We start from the raw sequence: 13,681 nt of genomic DNA, 5'->3' as shown, positions 1-13,681 counted from the left end.
AGGGTGTGATTGCCCGCACCTGACATCCCAGCGGCTGTGGAGGCTGAGGCAGGAGGATCGTGAGTTCAAAGCCAGCCTCAGCCAAAGCGAGGCCCTAAGCAACTCAGGGAGACCCTGTCTCTAAATAAAATGCAAAATAGGGCTGGGGAGGGGGCTCAAGGGGGTTTAATCCCCAGGAAAAAAATATTTTAAAGATCAACAATTGCTAAGGAACAACTTTTATCGACATATGAACGATTGATACAAAGTGGCGACTCTGACACACAGAAATTTGCATATTTGTCACAAACACTTCCTCTCCTTTTTTTTCTTCTTTTCTTCCGGGTGGCAAACTCATAGTGTCAATCAAATAGGTTGTCCCTTTTTTTAAAATGGCTTTTCAATTTGTCATCTGTCTTCTCAGCTTGCATTTGATGTTAGATCAGGGTCCCCTGGATTCTCCAGTGACGTCACCCTCTCCGTGGTGAGGACATCTTGAGGACATGTCTCCAGGGGCTCCCTGGGAAAGCGCCCGCTCAGTGTGGCCGTTGGCCAGCGCCTTCTCTTGGGAACCCTCTCTCCCTGGTCTAAACGCGCACCTGCCCTTTCACCCGGGAGCGAGGGGGCTGCCTGTCCCCTGCTGACTGGGCACAGTGTCATTTCGAAAGAGGCTTTTGCTCTGCTTGGAGAGGAAACCCAAGAGTGACTGTGGGACCCAAGAGTGACTGTGGGGCAGGGGACGGCAGCACATGGACAGAAGCTTGTGTTGCAGACCCAGCACCTCCAACCTCTGTCCAGTTTCCCGCCTTCCATTTCCCTCCCGGGCTGACCTTGAGTGAGATGGACACATCCAGCTTCCATGTTCCCAGCAAAGACACCTGAAGACAAAGTCCAAGGAGCTCTGGGGGGTCAGAGGTGAGTGGAGAGACGGGCTGTGTCCCCCGGGCCTGGCAGAGGGATCCAGCCAGGTGGCCTCCCACCCAGAGGCCTCTCCAGCCTCTGGGCACTGTTTCCCCACAGCCCGGAGTGTGGCTGGTGTAGTGTCACCTCTAGGGCCATTGGCCATGTCTGGAGAAGGTTCTGGATCTGACTGTTGGGGAGGGGCCGCTGTTCCTAGTGTCTGGTGTGTGGAGCCCAGAGAGGCTGCTCCACTCGGGGTGCATGCACAGGATTCAGGCCCACACCTACCTGCACCCCTCCTCGGCCCGCCCACGAAGGGCCCTTCACCTGAACCATCAACCCGGTCCCCGCAGTAACCCGAGGCTTCAAGGACACATTGTGAGGGGCCACCTGGCCCCGTGGGTCTCTGCCTGTCCCCCAACTGGATGCAATAAGGTGCTTGGTCCGGCTATGCGCTGTCCCTGGAGCCGGCCAGGCCCACTGGCCTACAGGAGGGCCAGCCTCTTGGGTCTTGTGACCCCGGGTTGAAATACACTGTCACTCAAGGGACCCTTCCTGGGCCACTGGATCCTTTCTCTAGCCCAGCTGCAGGCTCTGCAGGGGCTCCCACCTGCTGGGTGGGGGTGGGGGTGGACGCAAAAGGCCCAGGGGAGGCTGGTTTGCATCTGAGGGCATCCCGCACCCCCACGGGGGCCAGGTGGGAAGTCACCTTTATGTATTCTACTCGCCCCCATCCACAGGCCACCTGCTCCTTCCCCCAGCTCACCTGGATGCTCACCTGCATCTGTCCATCCACCTCGTCCCTCACCTTCTCATTCACTCCTACTTCCTCCAACCCGCCTGCTCAGGCCCGCATTCCTTCAGCGGAACCGCTCCTGAGCCCATTCGTCCAGCTCGCCTGTCCAGGTGCGCATGCGCACATCTATCCATCCATCCACCCATTCATTCATTCAACTCAGCAGCTCATTCATTCAGTGAAACCTACTCCAACACCCATTCGGATCACTTGTCCAGGTGCGCATGCGCTCATTCATGGATTCATTCATTGATTCACCTGTTCATTCTGGCACTGATTCATTCATTCCCCTCACCATCTACTTAGTCAACTTAGCTGCTCCTTCAGGCATTCATTCATCTGCTCCTTCACTCATTCATTCAGCTGAAACTGGTCGTGCATTCTTTCAACCCATCTGTTCACGCAACCGCGTGCTCATTCATTCATTCATTCATTCGACTCACCTGCTCCTTCACTCATCAGTGCAGTCGTTCTTCATTCAACTCACCTCGTCCATCCATTCATGCATTCAAGTTATCTGCTCATCCATTCATGCATTCAGCTCATCTGCTCACGCGGAAGTCTCTCATGCACTCATTCATTCCGCAGATCTGCTCGTGCATCTCTTCATTCCGCTTGTCTGTCCACATGTGCAGGCGCTCACGCCTTCATTCACCTGCCTGTTCATTCATTCATCCACTCAGAGGAATCTGGTCATGCTTTCACTCAATTCACCGGTTCATGCACAAACGCGCTCATTCATTCAACTCACCTGCTCACTCATTCATTCATTCACCTACCCGTTCACTCATTCATTTGTTCATCTGCTCATTCATTCACTCAGCAGGATCTGCTCGTGCATCCATTAATTCCACTAGTCTGTCCATGTGTGTAGTGCTCATGCATTCATTCCACCTGCCTGTTCATTCATTCATTCATTCATTCATTCATTGGAATCTGCTCCTGTACCCATTGGGTACAACTCATCAGTTCATGTGCACACGTACTCATTCATTCATTCACCTGCTCACTCATTCGTTCCCCTACTCATTCATCCATTCCCCTGCTAACGCATTCATTCATTCCCCTGCTCATTCATCAGCGGAATCTGCTCACACAATTCATTTAGCGCAACAGTTCATGCGCGCACGTGCTCATTCATTCGTTCGACTCACCTGATCAGGCACGCATTCATTCATTCAAGGCCCCTGCTCATTCACTGTTTCATTCAACTCATCTGTTCATTCATGCATTCATTCGCTTATTCGCTCAGCCGAATCGGCTCGTGCACCCATTCATTTTACTCATCTGTCCATATGTATAGGGGCTCACGCATTCAACCTGACTGTTCATTCAGTCACTCAGCGGAATCTGCTCGTGTACCCATTCTTTCAACTCATCTGTTCATGCGCACACATGCTCATTCCTTCGTTCGTTTGCTCATTCATTCATTCACTTGCTCATTCATCCATTCACTTGCTCATTCATTCATTCACTTGCTCATTCATCCGTTCACGCGGTCATTCGTTCATTCACACGCTCATTCATTCAATCACAGGCTCATTCATTCATTCACACGCTCATTCATCCATTCACGCGCTCATTCATTCATTCACTGCTCATTCATCCATTCACGCGCTCATTCATTCATTCACGCGCTCATTCATTCATTCACTTGCTCACTCATTCATTCACGCCCTCATTCATTCATTCACGCCCTTATTCAATTCATTCATTCACTTGCTCACTCATTCATTCAATCCCCTGCTCACGCATTCATTCATTCCCCTGCTCATTCATCAGCGGAATCTGCTCACACGATTCATTTAGCACAACAGTTCATGCGCGCACGTGCTCATTCATTCGTTCGACTCACCTGATCAGGCACACGTTCATTCATTCAAGGCCCCTGCTCATTCATTGTTTCAATCAACTCATCTGTTCATGCATTCATTCATTCGCTCATTCGTTCATCGGAATCTGCTTGTGCACCCATTCTTTCAACTCATCTGTTCATGCGCATACGCGCTCATTCCTTCCTTCACTTGCTCATTCCTTCCTTCACTTGCTCATTCATTCATTCACCCACTCATTCATTCATTCACTTGCTCATTCATTTGCTACTCATTCATCCAAGCGCTCACTCACTCATTCATGCGCTCACCCACTCATTCATTCATCATGTCATTCCGTCACTCAGCGGAATCTGCTTGCGCATCCATTCTCTCCACTCATCTGTTCATGCGCGCGTGCTCATTCCTTGGTCCACTCACCTGCTGAGGCACGCATTCATTCATCGGGGCCCCTGCTCATTCACTCTTCCTTCGACTCTCCGCTCCTGCACCGGCTCACTCAGCCCACCTGCTGATGCAGCCTTCTCCCAGGGCCTCCTTCATTCCCCAGCCCATCCGCTTAGGTCCGTGCACGTGCTGACCGGATTCATTCATCATCCTCCCACTCATCCCCCAGACACCCACGCACTCCTCCCGCTCCTTCACGCATTCGGTTCATTCCTTGGTGCATGCACGCTCCCGAGCACTCGCTCATCCTGCCGGCCGGCGTTAACACGCGGATTGACACGCTCGGCTCATTCATCTGCACGCTCATCCACACACTCACTGCTCCCGCGCCCACTCGCTTTGCAGTCCGTTGGCTCACGCATGCGTCGTTCCTGCGTTCCATTGGCTCGCGCACGCACGCGGCCTACTCGGCGTGGGTTCATTCACACATCCACGCATGCACGCCCCGTATCCATTCACTCATGCCCGCATTTATTCCTGCACCAAGGCGTGAGTCTGCTCACTCCATCCTGCACGCACGAACTCAATCGGCCCTTCGCTCCCCCACGCACGCACGCAGCTCTTTCGCTCATTGGCGTAGCGGGTCTTTCACGCACGCATCCGTTCACGCTGTCAATCATTGGCGCCTTCCCAGCCGGGGTTTACTCTCTGGTGAGTCCCGGGCTCCCTCCACCATTCTCCTCACGTGTGCTCAGGAATGCGCTTTCTCTCTCTCTCTCTCTCTCTCTCTCTCTCTCTCTCTCTCTCTCTCTCTCTCTCTCGCAGGCATCCACCCTCCCACGTGTGCACGCGCTCAACCACCCACGCACCCAACAGCTGAGCCGGGCTCGCTCATTTATTCCCCTTCTCTCCCGCGCGCATTCAATCAGATGGGGACTGGAATCCCGCCTCCCGGGCAGGGGGCCTCCCAGCCTGGCCTCCGCCGAGCCGCCCGCTGGCCTGGGGCCCGCGCCGGGGAAGCCACAGCAAACATTTGCTTAGGGGTTGGCTGAGTAAAGGTTAAATGTCCAAACCCGGGAGCCAGGAACCGCTGGCTGCGGCGGCGGGGAGCGGCCCCCGGGGGAGGGGAGGTGGCACTCGGGAGTGGAGCGCAGCCAGGTCCCCTCTTCTGTCTCTTGGCAGCCAGCCCAGGCTGGGCGACAGGCGGCGCGAGGGCTCTCTGGCCGGGGCTGCGACACCGCTGGGCGAGACGAGTGGCGGCGCGGAGGTGGGGCCGGGCTTCCTGCGACAGGCCAATCGTGCCGCGCGGGCTGCGGGGCGGCGCGGGGGCACAGGCCGCCCGAGGGCCGCGGAGGTGCGGGGACTGCAGGGGGAGCGGGGCGTGGAGTCCGGGCAGCCGCGGAGGCCTGGGATGGAGGCTGCCGAGGGCGGCGGGAGCTGGGGGCGCGGGAGGGCAGAGGGCTGGGGAGGGGGCGCGGGCCCTGGCGCAGGCTGCGGGGCGAGCGCCCAGGAGCTGTGGAGGGAGCAGAGGAGCGTGGTTCGTGGAGGTGGCCTGGGCGCAGCGGAGGCCGGGGACGGAGGCCGCCAGAGAGCGTAGGGGACGCGGGAGGGGTGGAGGGAGCGCGGCGCGGCCTCTCCAGGAGCCCGCGGGAGGTGAAGGCGGCGAGGGTCCTGGGCGGGCCGGGGAGGGCCAGGGCTGCTGCAGGGTTCAGGCATCTTGGGGGCAGCAGAGGGGAGGCTGGTTGGGGAGGCAGCGGGAGGCGCCCGTGGAGGAGGTGAGCCGGGCGCTGGGGACATAGAGGGAGCAGGGATGGCGCGCAGGGTCTGGGGGGGGGGGTGCTGGGGCGCCGCAGCGGGAGGCCCTGCGCGGGAGGCTCGGGGGAGGCTAGAGGCCCGGCGAGGTGGGAGGACTTGGGGAGTGCAGCGCTCAGGGCGCAGGGTTGGTGCGGGAGAGGACCAGGAGCCCGGTTCGCGGTCCGCCTTGGTGGCAGAGGATGCGGGCACTGGAAGGAGGTGTGGGGCGCGGGTAGGCGACTGAGGACACCCGCGTGGGGCCCTGGACACACCGGGTTCAGAGGCTGCCCTGGGACGCACAGGGGCTGAGGTTCGCGGGGTGGGCTGCACCCACCCGGGCCACAGGTGACTTTGGGGAGGTGGGGAGCCCAGGTGGAGGGTGGAGGCTGACCCTGCGCTGGGGAGGTGTGGGCGCAGGTGACAGGGGCCTGGGGTCTGGGGACTGTGGCCGGAGCTGCTACCCAGGGTTCCTTCCGCAGGCCTGAGCCAGGAGGATCCATCCACTGCGCCAGGGTTCAGGCTCTTCTGGGAGCCCGCAGCGTCCGCGCCTCCCAACATGTCCGGTGAGTAGCCACTGCTGGCTCCAGAAGACCCCCCTCCCCCCGTTGACCCTGACCACTGCCCCCAACCTGAGTCCCCAACTGGCTGCCGCGCCCAGGTCTCTGGGGCCCGAGGGAGGAGCGCTTCTGATGTGGCCGGAGCTGGGGGGGCGGGGGACTCAGCAGCCGTGGGAGGGGGTGATTTATGGCCTGACAGAGGGGGGCCTCCAGATGTCACAATTGTCCTCCTGTGAAAGTGTCACCTACAGGATCAGAAGAGCTGGGTTCATAGGAGTAATAGTAAGCTGAGAGTCTCACTGCGTGGGAGAGGGTTGGGAAGAAATCGAGGCTCCATAATGCAGGAGGCCGGTTCAGAGTCAGAACATGAGTTTTATTTATTTTATTTAATTTTTTGGGGGGGTACCAGGGATCGAACTCGGTGCTTAACCCCTGAGCCCCGTCCCCAGCCCTATTTTGCATTTTATTTAGAGACAGGGTCTCCCTGAGTTGCTCAGGGCCTGGCTTTGGCTGAGGCTGCCTTTGAATCCACCATCCTCCTGACTCAGCCTCTGCTGGGGTGACAGATTTATTTATTTTTTCTTGTCCCAATGATTCCCCCAACAGGCAGCAGGCCTGGGCTCGATGACCAACTTGCAGGGATTGCAGCCTGCTCGGCCCCGGGTCTCCCTGCCCTTGAGCTTGGGCAGGGGACATTGGGACAGTTGACCAGAGACCTCGATCCTGTTTCTCCGAGCTCCGGGCTTTGCAGGGTCTCTCTCTCTCGGGGTGGACTGGGAGTCTCTGTTCCCAGCAGCCACAGAAAGGGTCCTCTGTTCCCAGAATCACGGTGGAGCTCTCCTGAGTGGCCACCACATGTCCCCCGCCCCCCGAGGCCGCTGGGGGTGTGTACAATGCCAGCATTCAGCCGGCCCACCGCAGGACACTCCTTGACCAGGCTCGGAATGTCCTGCTGGACCTGCTTTGGGGGTTTTGAGCTCTTTGCAGGAATCAAAAACCACCTTTGAGCAGAGAAGACGCCCCGGGAGAAGGCCGTGGTGTTATTTGGGGGGGAGAGATGGAAGGTGGATGCAGGGCGGAGGCCAAGAAATAACCACTTTTTGGCAGACTCCGTTGAAGACTCTTGGCTGAGCCTCGAGTTGATTTTTTAAGAGTGACTCTGCTTTGCTGACCTGGGGCCTGGAGCCTGCTCCTGGGTGCTGCCCCCCAAAGCTGGTCACCCCGATGTCTTAAAAGCAAACTGCATTCAAGTCTGTGGAGCTGCTTTTGCAGCTTAGATGGCCTCCAAGGGCCCGGGGGAGGCTGCGCTCCCTTCACGGGTGAATGTTCTTGTCCGGAGGGACAGTTGGAGGCCGGACAGAGGGCTCTTCCACTCGCGGGTGCTGTTAATATGAGTCATAAGCCCGGTCTGTGGTTCTTTCGTCCATCTTGGGTCCTAGGACATTTATTGCCCCTTGGTCCCGGAGGCTGGAGGCTGGAGGTCCGAGGTCCAGGCTGGGCAGGGCGGGCTCCTCCCGAGGCCTCTCTCTCCCCTGGGCTGGCAGCCGCCGTCTTCTCCCTGTGTCCCCCCGGGGCGTCCCTCTGTGTGCGTCTGTGTCCTCATCTCCTCCTCTACGAGGACCCCAGTCCTGCTGGGTCAGGGCCACCCTGGGACCTCACTGCACCCCCATTCCCTCTGCAAAGACCTGTCTCCACCCACAGGCACGTCCCAAGGTCCTGGGGCCAGGGCTGCGGCAGAGGACTTTGGGGAGATGGGGTTCAATGTGTAATATCCACCAGGGTCAGCGGTCCTTCCTGCTGTGCTCCTGTGGAGCTACAGACCCAATGTATGAAGCTATCAATTGCTGGTTTGATAGCTGACGCCCGTGCCCTCCCTGTCCCTTGCTGTTAGGGCACCCAACCCCGTCTTCCTCCTCGCTGGAACACGGTGTCCATAATGCTATTTGCAACCCTCTGGAATTAAAGGACCTTTGGGAGAAAAGACGCTATGGTTTGGATACGAGGGGTCCCCCTAAAGCTCATGCATGAGACCAGGTGTGAAATGTTCAGATGTGAAATGATGGGGTTGTGAGACGTGTAGACTCATAGTGGATTAATCCACTTGGATGGACTCCCTGGGTGGTGACTGCAGCAGGTGGGGGGTGGCTGGAGGAGGGGGTCCCTGGGCTGTGCCTTTGGGGTCTCTGTCCTGTCCCTGGTGAGCAGAGCTCTCTCTGCTCCCTGGTGCCCTGTCCTGAGCTGCTCTCCTCCTCCAGGCCCTGCCGCCATCTTGTTCTGCTCCCCTTGGGCCAGAGCCATGGAGTCGGCCACCAGGAGCCCAGATCAACTTCTCCTTGTCAGCTCCTTTGATCACACTGATGGGGGGTGGGGAACAACTAAAGCCAAAGCCAAATTCTGGGTGTCCCCTTCTTACCGGCTTCCCACCACCCCGTCCCCGGGCTCCATGGAGAGCTGTCTCTCGTGGGACCCCACATCCAGCCTGCGATCCCCGTGTCTACTTCGCTGGGACACTCGTCTGCCTTGGGTGGCCTCGTCCCTCTCGGGTTATTTTTAATCTAGTTTCTGTTGGAGGCTGGAGAGAAAAGTTATTTTGGGGACTTTTGTGGCTTTGCAATTACAGGTGACGTTCGGCTCAGTGAGGCACGGGGGGCCCCGATTTCTCTGGGCTTTGAAACCCGTCTTGGAGTTGGGGTGGGAATGGACGATGGGGCGGACACACGGCGTGTCCCCGCGTTCCTGGGTGGACGGGGGTCTCTGGATTGGCGTCTGCCAATCAGGTGTTGGGAGCTGCGGTAAGTTCTACTGGTTTTCAGCCCTTAGCCGCCTCCTGGATCAATGTCCATGTGGCTTTGAAAGTGTTCATGGCTCAGGTTACTGTCCCCTGTTGGACTGCAGCACCTAAGGACACAGATTGTGGCCCCTCACTGCAGTCTCTGCCTCTGTCTCCACGGGGCTCCTCCTCTGAGTCTGTGTCCCCTCCTCTGTCTCTGGGGAGGACACGGCCATGGCACGAGGGCCCCCTGACCCAGGAGGAGCCCATCTCAGGGCCCTACACTGACGACCTCTGCAGAGACCCTGTTCCCACACCAGGTCCCACTCCCAGGTGCTGGGGTCCAGCTGTGGACAGGACCTGCCTCTTACCATGGTGTCCAGCTCCCTCCAGGGCTCCAGGGGGCTCCTCCTGCCTGTCCAGCTCCTGGGCTCCAGGTGGCCCTGGGCTGGCCCCTCACTGCAGTCTCTGCCTCCGTCTCCACGGGGCTCCTCCTTTGGGTCTGTGTCCCCTGTGTGTCTAGCAGCATGGACTTTGGGAGGGATCTTCCTCCTCTCAGCCTAAGGGGTGGGCATCAGAGGGACATCAACGCCAACTTTTTGTGTATTTCTTTTGGGTACCAGGGATTGAACTCAGGGGCCCTCGACCCCTGAGCCCCCTCCCCAGCCCTATTTTGCATTTTATTTAGAGACAGGGTCTCCCTGAGTTGCTCAGGGCCTCGATAAGTTGCAGAGGCTGGCCTCTAACTTGCAATCCTCCTGCCTCAGCCTCCAGAGCTGCTGGGATGACAGGCGTGCACCACGGTGCCCGGGTTTAAGTCTTTCAAGGTGCAGCCTGTGATTGAAAACAAACACGAAGACGTATGCTTCCGAAAACATGGGTTTTCAAATGAACTGAGTATCATCCCATAGTGGGATTCAATTTCAAAGTCCCCTATTTTCCAACCCGAGATGACAGTCATTGCATTTTAAACCTTGCGCCCATTTCATTTTACGATCATCGCCTTTTTAATCGGACGAGCCGCGCCCATCTTTTGGCAAAAAAATATTCGAAGATGAAACCAACCCTTTCTGTGCGGGACCTGGGTCATGCAGTGGCTCCGTCCCACAGGAGGGAAATTTGGAGAAGCCTGGCTCTTTAAGGTCTGGGTTTAGGATTTTAAGTTAAAGAACGTGTGACTCAGGATTTCAAGGCCGGTGCCGAGGAAGATCAAAAGTCTTGTTCATATCCCAGAGATTGAACTTGGGGACACTGGACGGGTGAGCCACGTCCCCAGCCCTTTTTTGCATTTTATTTTGAGACAGGGTCTTGCGAGGTTGCTAAGTTGTTGAGGCTGGCCTCCAACTTGCCATCCTCCTTCCTTAGCCTCCTGAGCTGCTAAGATGACAGGCGTGTGCCCAATTTGTTCCTTGGATGTCTCTCGCGTGGGACGTCCGGTCCTCTGGGAACCCTCCTTCCTTCCCCCATCCCTTCCTGCCCTGTTTGGGATTCAAGTTCTCGTGCACCTTTCTGTCCCCATCAGCTCTGCGTCCGGGTGTGTTAGCTGAGCAACTGTCCACGTCAGTCCTGCCCGTGGGCGGGGCTTATCGGTGGGTCTGAATTTGAGGGGTGACGTTGTGCATGAGGGATTAGGGGCTCCCTCTTCCACGTGGGGGTGACTTTCTCTCGGGGACCTTCCCTTTTCTTTAGAGTCGATTCCACTTTGAGTTTTCTCCTGGGGATGGGGGGGGGTGTTGGATTCTGAGGATCCCATCTGTGACCATCCTGCAGGGGACACCTGGTCTCTGGCTGTCCATCGGTTGGGTCCTTTGGTCCCTTCCCACCAGAGCTCAAGCCACCTGCTGTCCTAACCTCCTCCGGGCTCTTTCAGCCACAGACCTGTGCGAGCCACGTGGGCTGCTGGTCTCTTTCCTTGCTGGTGGCTTGGGGTGACCACCTGGCTTTGTGGGAAGCCCTTTTAGGGTTTTTTCCCCCGTAAAGTCTCAGGGGTGCTGGAGGGGAAACCCAGACCCTTTCATCTTCCCTGTTTCCTTGGGAGAATCCCCCGAGCATCTCGTCAGATGGCTTCGCTCCATCGTGGACAACCCAGTGCTTTGGAAATATCCAGATCAATGCTGGTAGCGGGCCAATGTGGCAAGGTGACACTCTCTAGGGACAGAGGGGACCTCTCAGAGAGGACAGAGACAGCGTGCCCCTCCTGCCCTCCAGTTTTATTGGGGTCCCAGGGAGTCTCCAGAGAGCCCCGCCCAGGTCCCCCTCCTGACTTTGACGGACAGCAGGGTGACATCCCACTCTCCAGTCCCCACGGCCATGGCCACTCTGGGTCACCCTGGCCCCTGCTGCCTGGTTCTCAGTGGAACCTGTTCTTGCAGATTTTAGGGTTGGAGGAAGGATCCTCGTCCCCCTGGGTCCCGGGACCTGGTCTGCGTCAGGGTCACCTGGCCCCTCTCAGGGACATGACTTCCCGCCTGCATGTCCCCTGCAGGTCACAGGAGGTGTGTGAGGAAGGTGGCGGAGACTGTGCCCGGAGGCCAGGCAGGGCTGCAGGTGCAGGGCTTCTGGGAAGGAGGCTGTGGGGTCAGCACCGGGGGCCATTGATAGAACTGTCCCCTGGACCTCGGGTCCCACCAGACAAGGTGTCTCTATCAGCTTTTCCCTGATGTGACTAAGTGACCTGAGAGGAGCTAAATGGATCCTCTTGGGCTCATGGCTTCAAAGGTAAACTCCATGGTCAACTGGCTCCAAGGGAGAAAAAAAACATGGCGGAAGGGAATGGAGGTGGGAAGGTCCTGTCAATCAGGAAGAAGAGAGAGGGGGAGGGAAGGGAAGGGAAGGGGCTGGGGAAAAGGTCAGCCCAGGGCACACACCTACTAACTAGTTTCCTTTAACTAGGTCCCACCTCCCATCATCCATCCAGCCCCAAATGGATTAATCCTTTTGATCCATGGGACGCTTGATAGACTTCAGAATATAGTTGTGTGGACTTTATCCAGGTGTTCTCAGAAGTGTGTTATTAGGGGATTTTTGTGGTGTGGACACCGTAGCCATTTCGTCGGTGTAAGTAGATTGTGTGATGCCCACACGACAAAATCCGTCAAGTGGATTAATCCACCCATGAGGTCAGAGCTTCATGATCCCTCATCACCTTAAAGCCCTACTTCTGAACCAGTGTCTTAGGGAATCTCTCAGGAGAGTAACCCTCATGTCCTTGTCCTACCCCCAGTGACCACACAAGCCTTCGTCACGCTGGCCACCAACGATATTTACTGCCAGGGGGCCCTGGTGTTGGGCCTGTCCTTGAGGAATCACAAGACGACGAGGAAGCTGGTGGTGTTGATCACCCCTCAGGTGTCCAGCCTGCTCAGGTAAGAGCTGGGGACTCCGCATGCACCCCGATGCAGTAAAGGTCACCATGTCCAAGGGGACCCAGGACATACTCTCAATCCCCACTTGCAGGTTGGTTCCCAGGAGCCGATGAGCATTTCTGTCTCCAATGTGGATTTTTCAGTCCATCGGAACCACCTAGAACTCAGGGGGGTCCTCCTGAGGCGGAGGCAGGATTGGAAGTCTGGTCCTTTCCTAAGGAGTGGTCGAGAACCACAGTGTTAGTCAGTTTGCATTGCTGTAGCAAAATACCTGAGAAAATCCAGGTTTATTATGTTGGACGAAAGGTTTATTATGTTGGCTCCTGGTTTCAGCAGGTCTTAGTCCGTGGTTGGTGGCTCCATTGCTCTGGGCCTCAGCCAATTGTTTCTTTCTGGAATTTTCCGCCGAATAGCTTGGGATCATGGTTGATGGCAGGTCATTGAAACCAGGAACAACCCCACCCAGGTTGTGACAACCACGTAGAATTGATGGATGAGAGACAGATGATAGGTAGGTAGGTACACGTCCTTAAGATATTTAGATGGTAGATCGTAGCTGGATGGAGAAAGAGATCGATATGCAAAGTGGGAGAATGCAGAGTTTGGCTACCATCCTTCATATGTAAAGAACTCTTATAAATCACTAAGCAAAGACAGAGTAGCGGGCGTGCGTGTGTGAGATGAGCACGTCTCCATCCCTCTCAAATAGTCACACCGTATCAGTCTTTGCTTTAGTCTTTGAGGTCTTTGCCTCCCGAGGTTGGCCAATGTCTTTTAAAATGGTGGCCTCCTTGGGTGGATCTCTGAGCTGGATGCCCAGCAACATGATCAGATTTGGACCCTCTTGGCTGTGACCCATTCTCTTGAAGGTCCTCCCAATGAATGGGTGCCGAGGTTGTATTTCCTCTTGATCCAATAAGTCTGTCAGCGTCCAAACAGAAAGAGATCAAGGGAAGAAAATACATTTGGTCACAGTGGACATTGGCCCTGGGTCCATTTAACTTTCGCATTCATACAGGAGATGTCAGATCTGGGCAAAATGACCATGCATGAGAAGTCAGTGCACCCGGGTCTCTGGGGAGGGGACCCTGTGTGATCTGCTCCCTGTCCCTCCATCCCTTGAATGATGCCCATCTATGGATTTTTGATGCAATCCCACAACCCTTGTGTGATTCTCATGATTTCTATGTCCTTAGCAGGGGTCAGTGTTGTTCATATTTATGTGTCTCTCTCTCTCTTTTTTTTGGGGGGGGTACTGAACATTGAGCCCAGGGGTGCTTAACCCCTGAGCCACATCCCCA

The 13,681-nt window shown here is 56.6% G+C and overlaps 1 protein-coding gene across 11 annotated transcripts in view; it reads left to right on the top strand.

The window, feature by feature from the left end:
• The first annotated feature begins 700 nt into the window (after nucleotides 1-700).
• LOC139703484 (glycogenin-2-like) overlaps nucleotides 701-13,681 on the top strand; it is a 32,285-nt gene continuing 19,304 nt past the window's right edge. For 7 of the 11 annotated variants that reach the window (XM_071606967.1, XM_071606970.1, XM_071606969.1 and 4 more), the window contains exons 1-3: nucleotides 701-894; nucleotides 6,168-6,251; nucleotides 12,239-12,380. In XM_071606967.1, the coding sequence (XP_071463068.1) occupies nucleotides 6,245-6,251; nucleotides 12,239-12,380 (149 nt within the window). In that variant the 5' untranslated portion in view covers nucleotides 701-894; nucleotides 6,168-6,244. Of the gene's footprint in view, nucleotides 895-5,014; nucleotides 5,162-5,190; nucleotides 5,249-5,804; nucleotides 6,034-6,167; nucleotides 6,252-12,238; nucleotides 12,381-13,681 lie in introns of those variants that run through there. The other 4 variants (XM_071606962.1, XM_071606961.1, XM_071606963.1 and 1 more) reach the window with 4 other exon arrangements.

This window comes from Marmota flaviventris, chromosome Y (assembly GCF_047511675.1).
Source record: "Marmota flaviventris isolate mMarFla1 chromosome Y, mMarFla1.hap1, whole genome shotgun sequence".
In the NCBI taxonomy this organism is placed as follows: Eukaryota; Metazoa; Chordata; class Mammalia; order Rodentia; family Sciuridae; genus Marmota; species Marmota flaviventris.
This window is presented reverse-complemented; position numbering and strand designations above follow the sequence as displayed.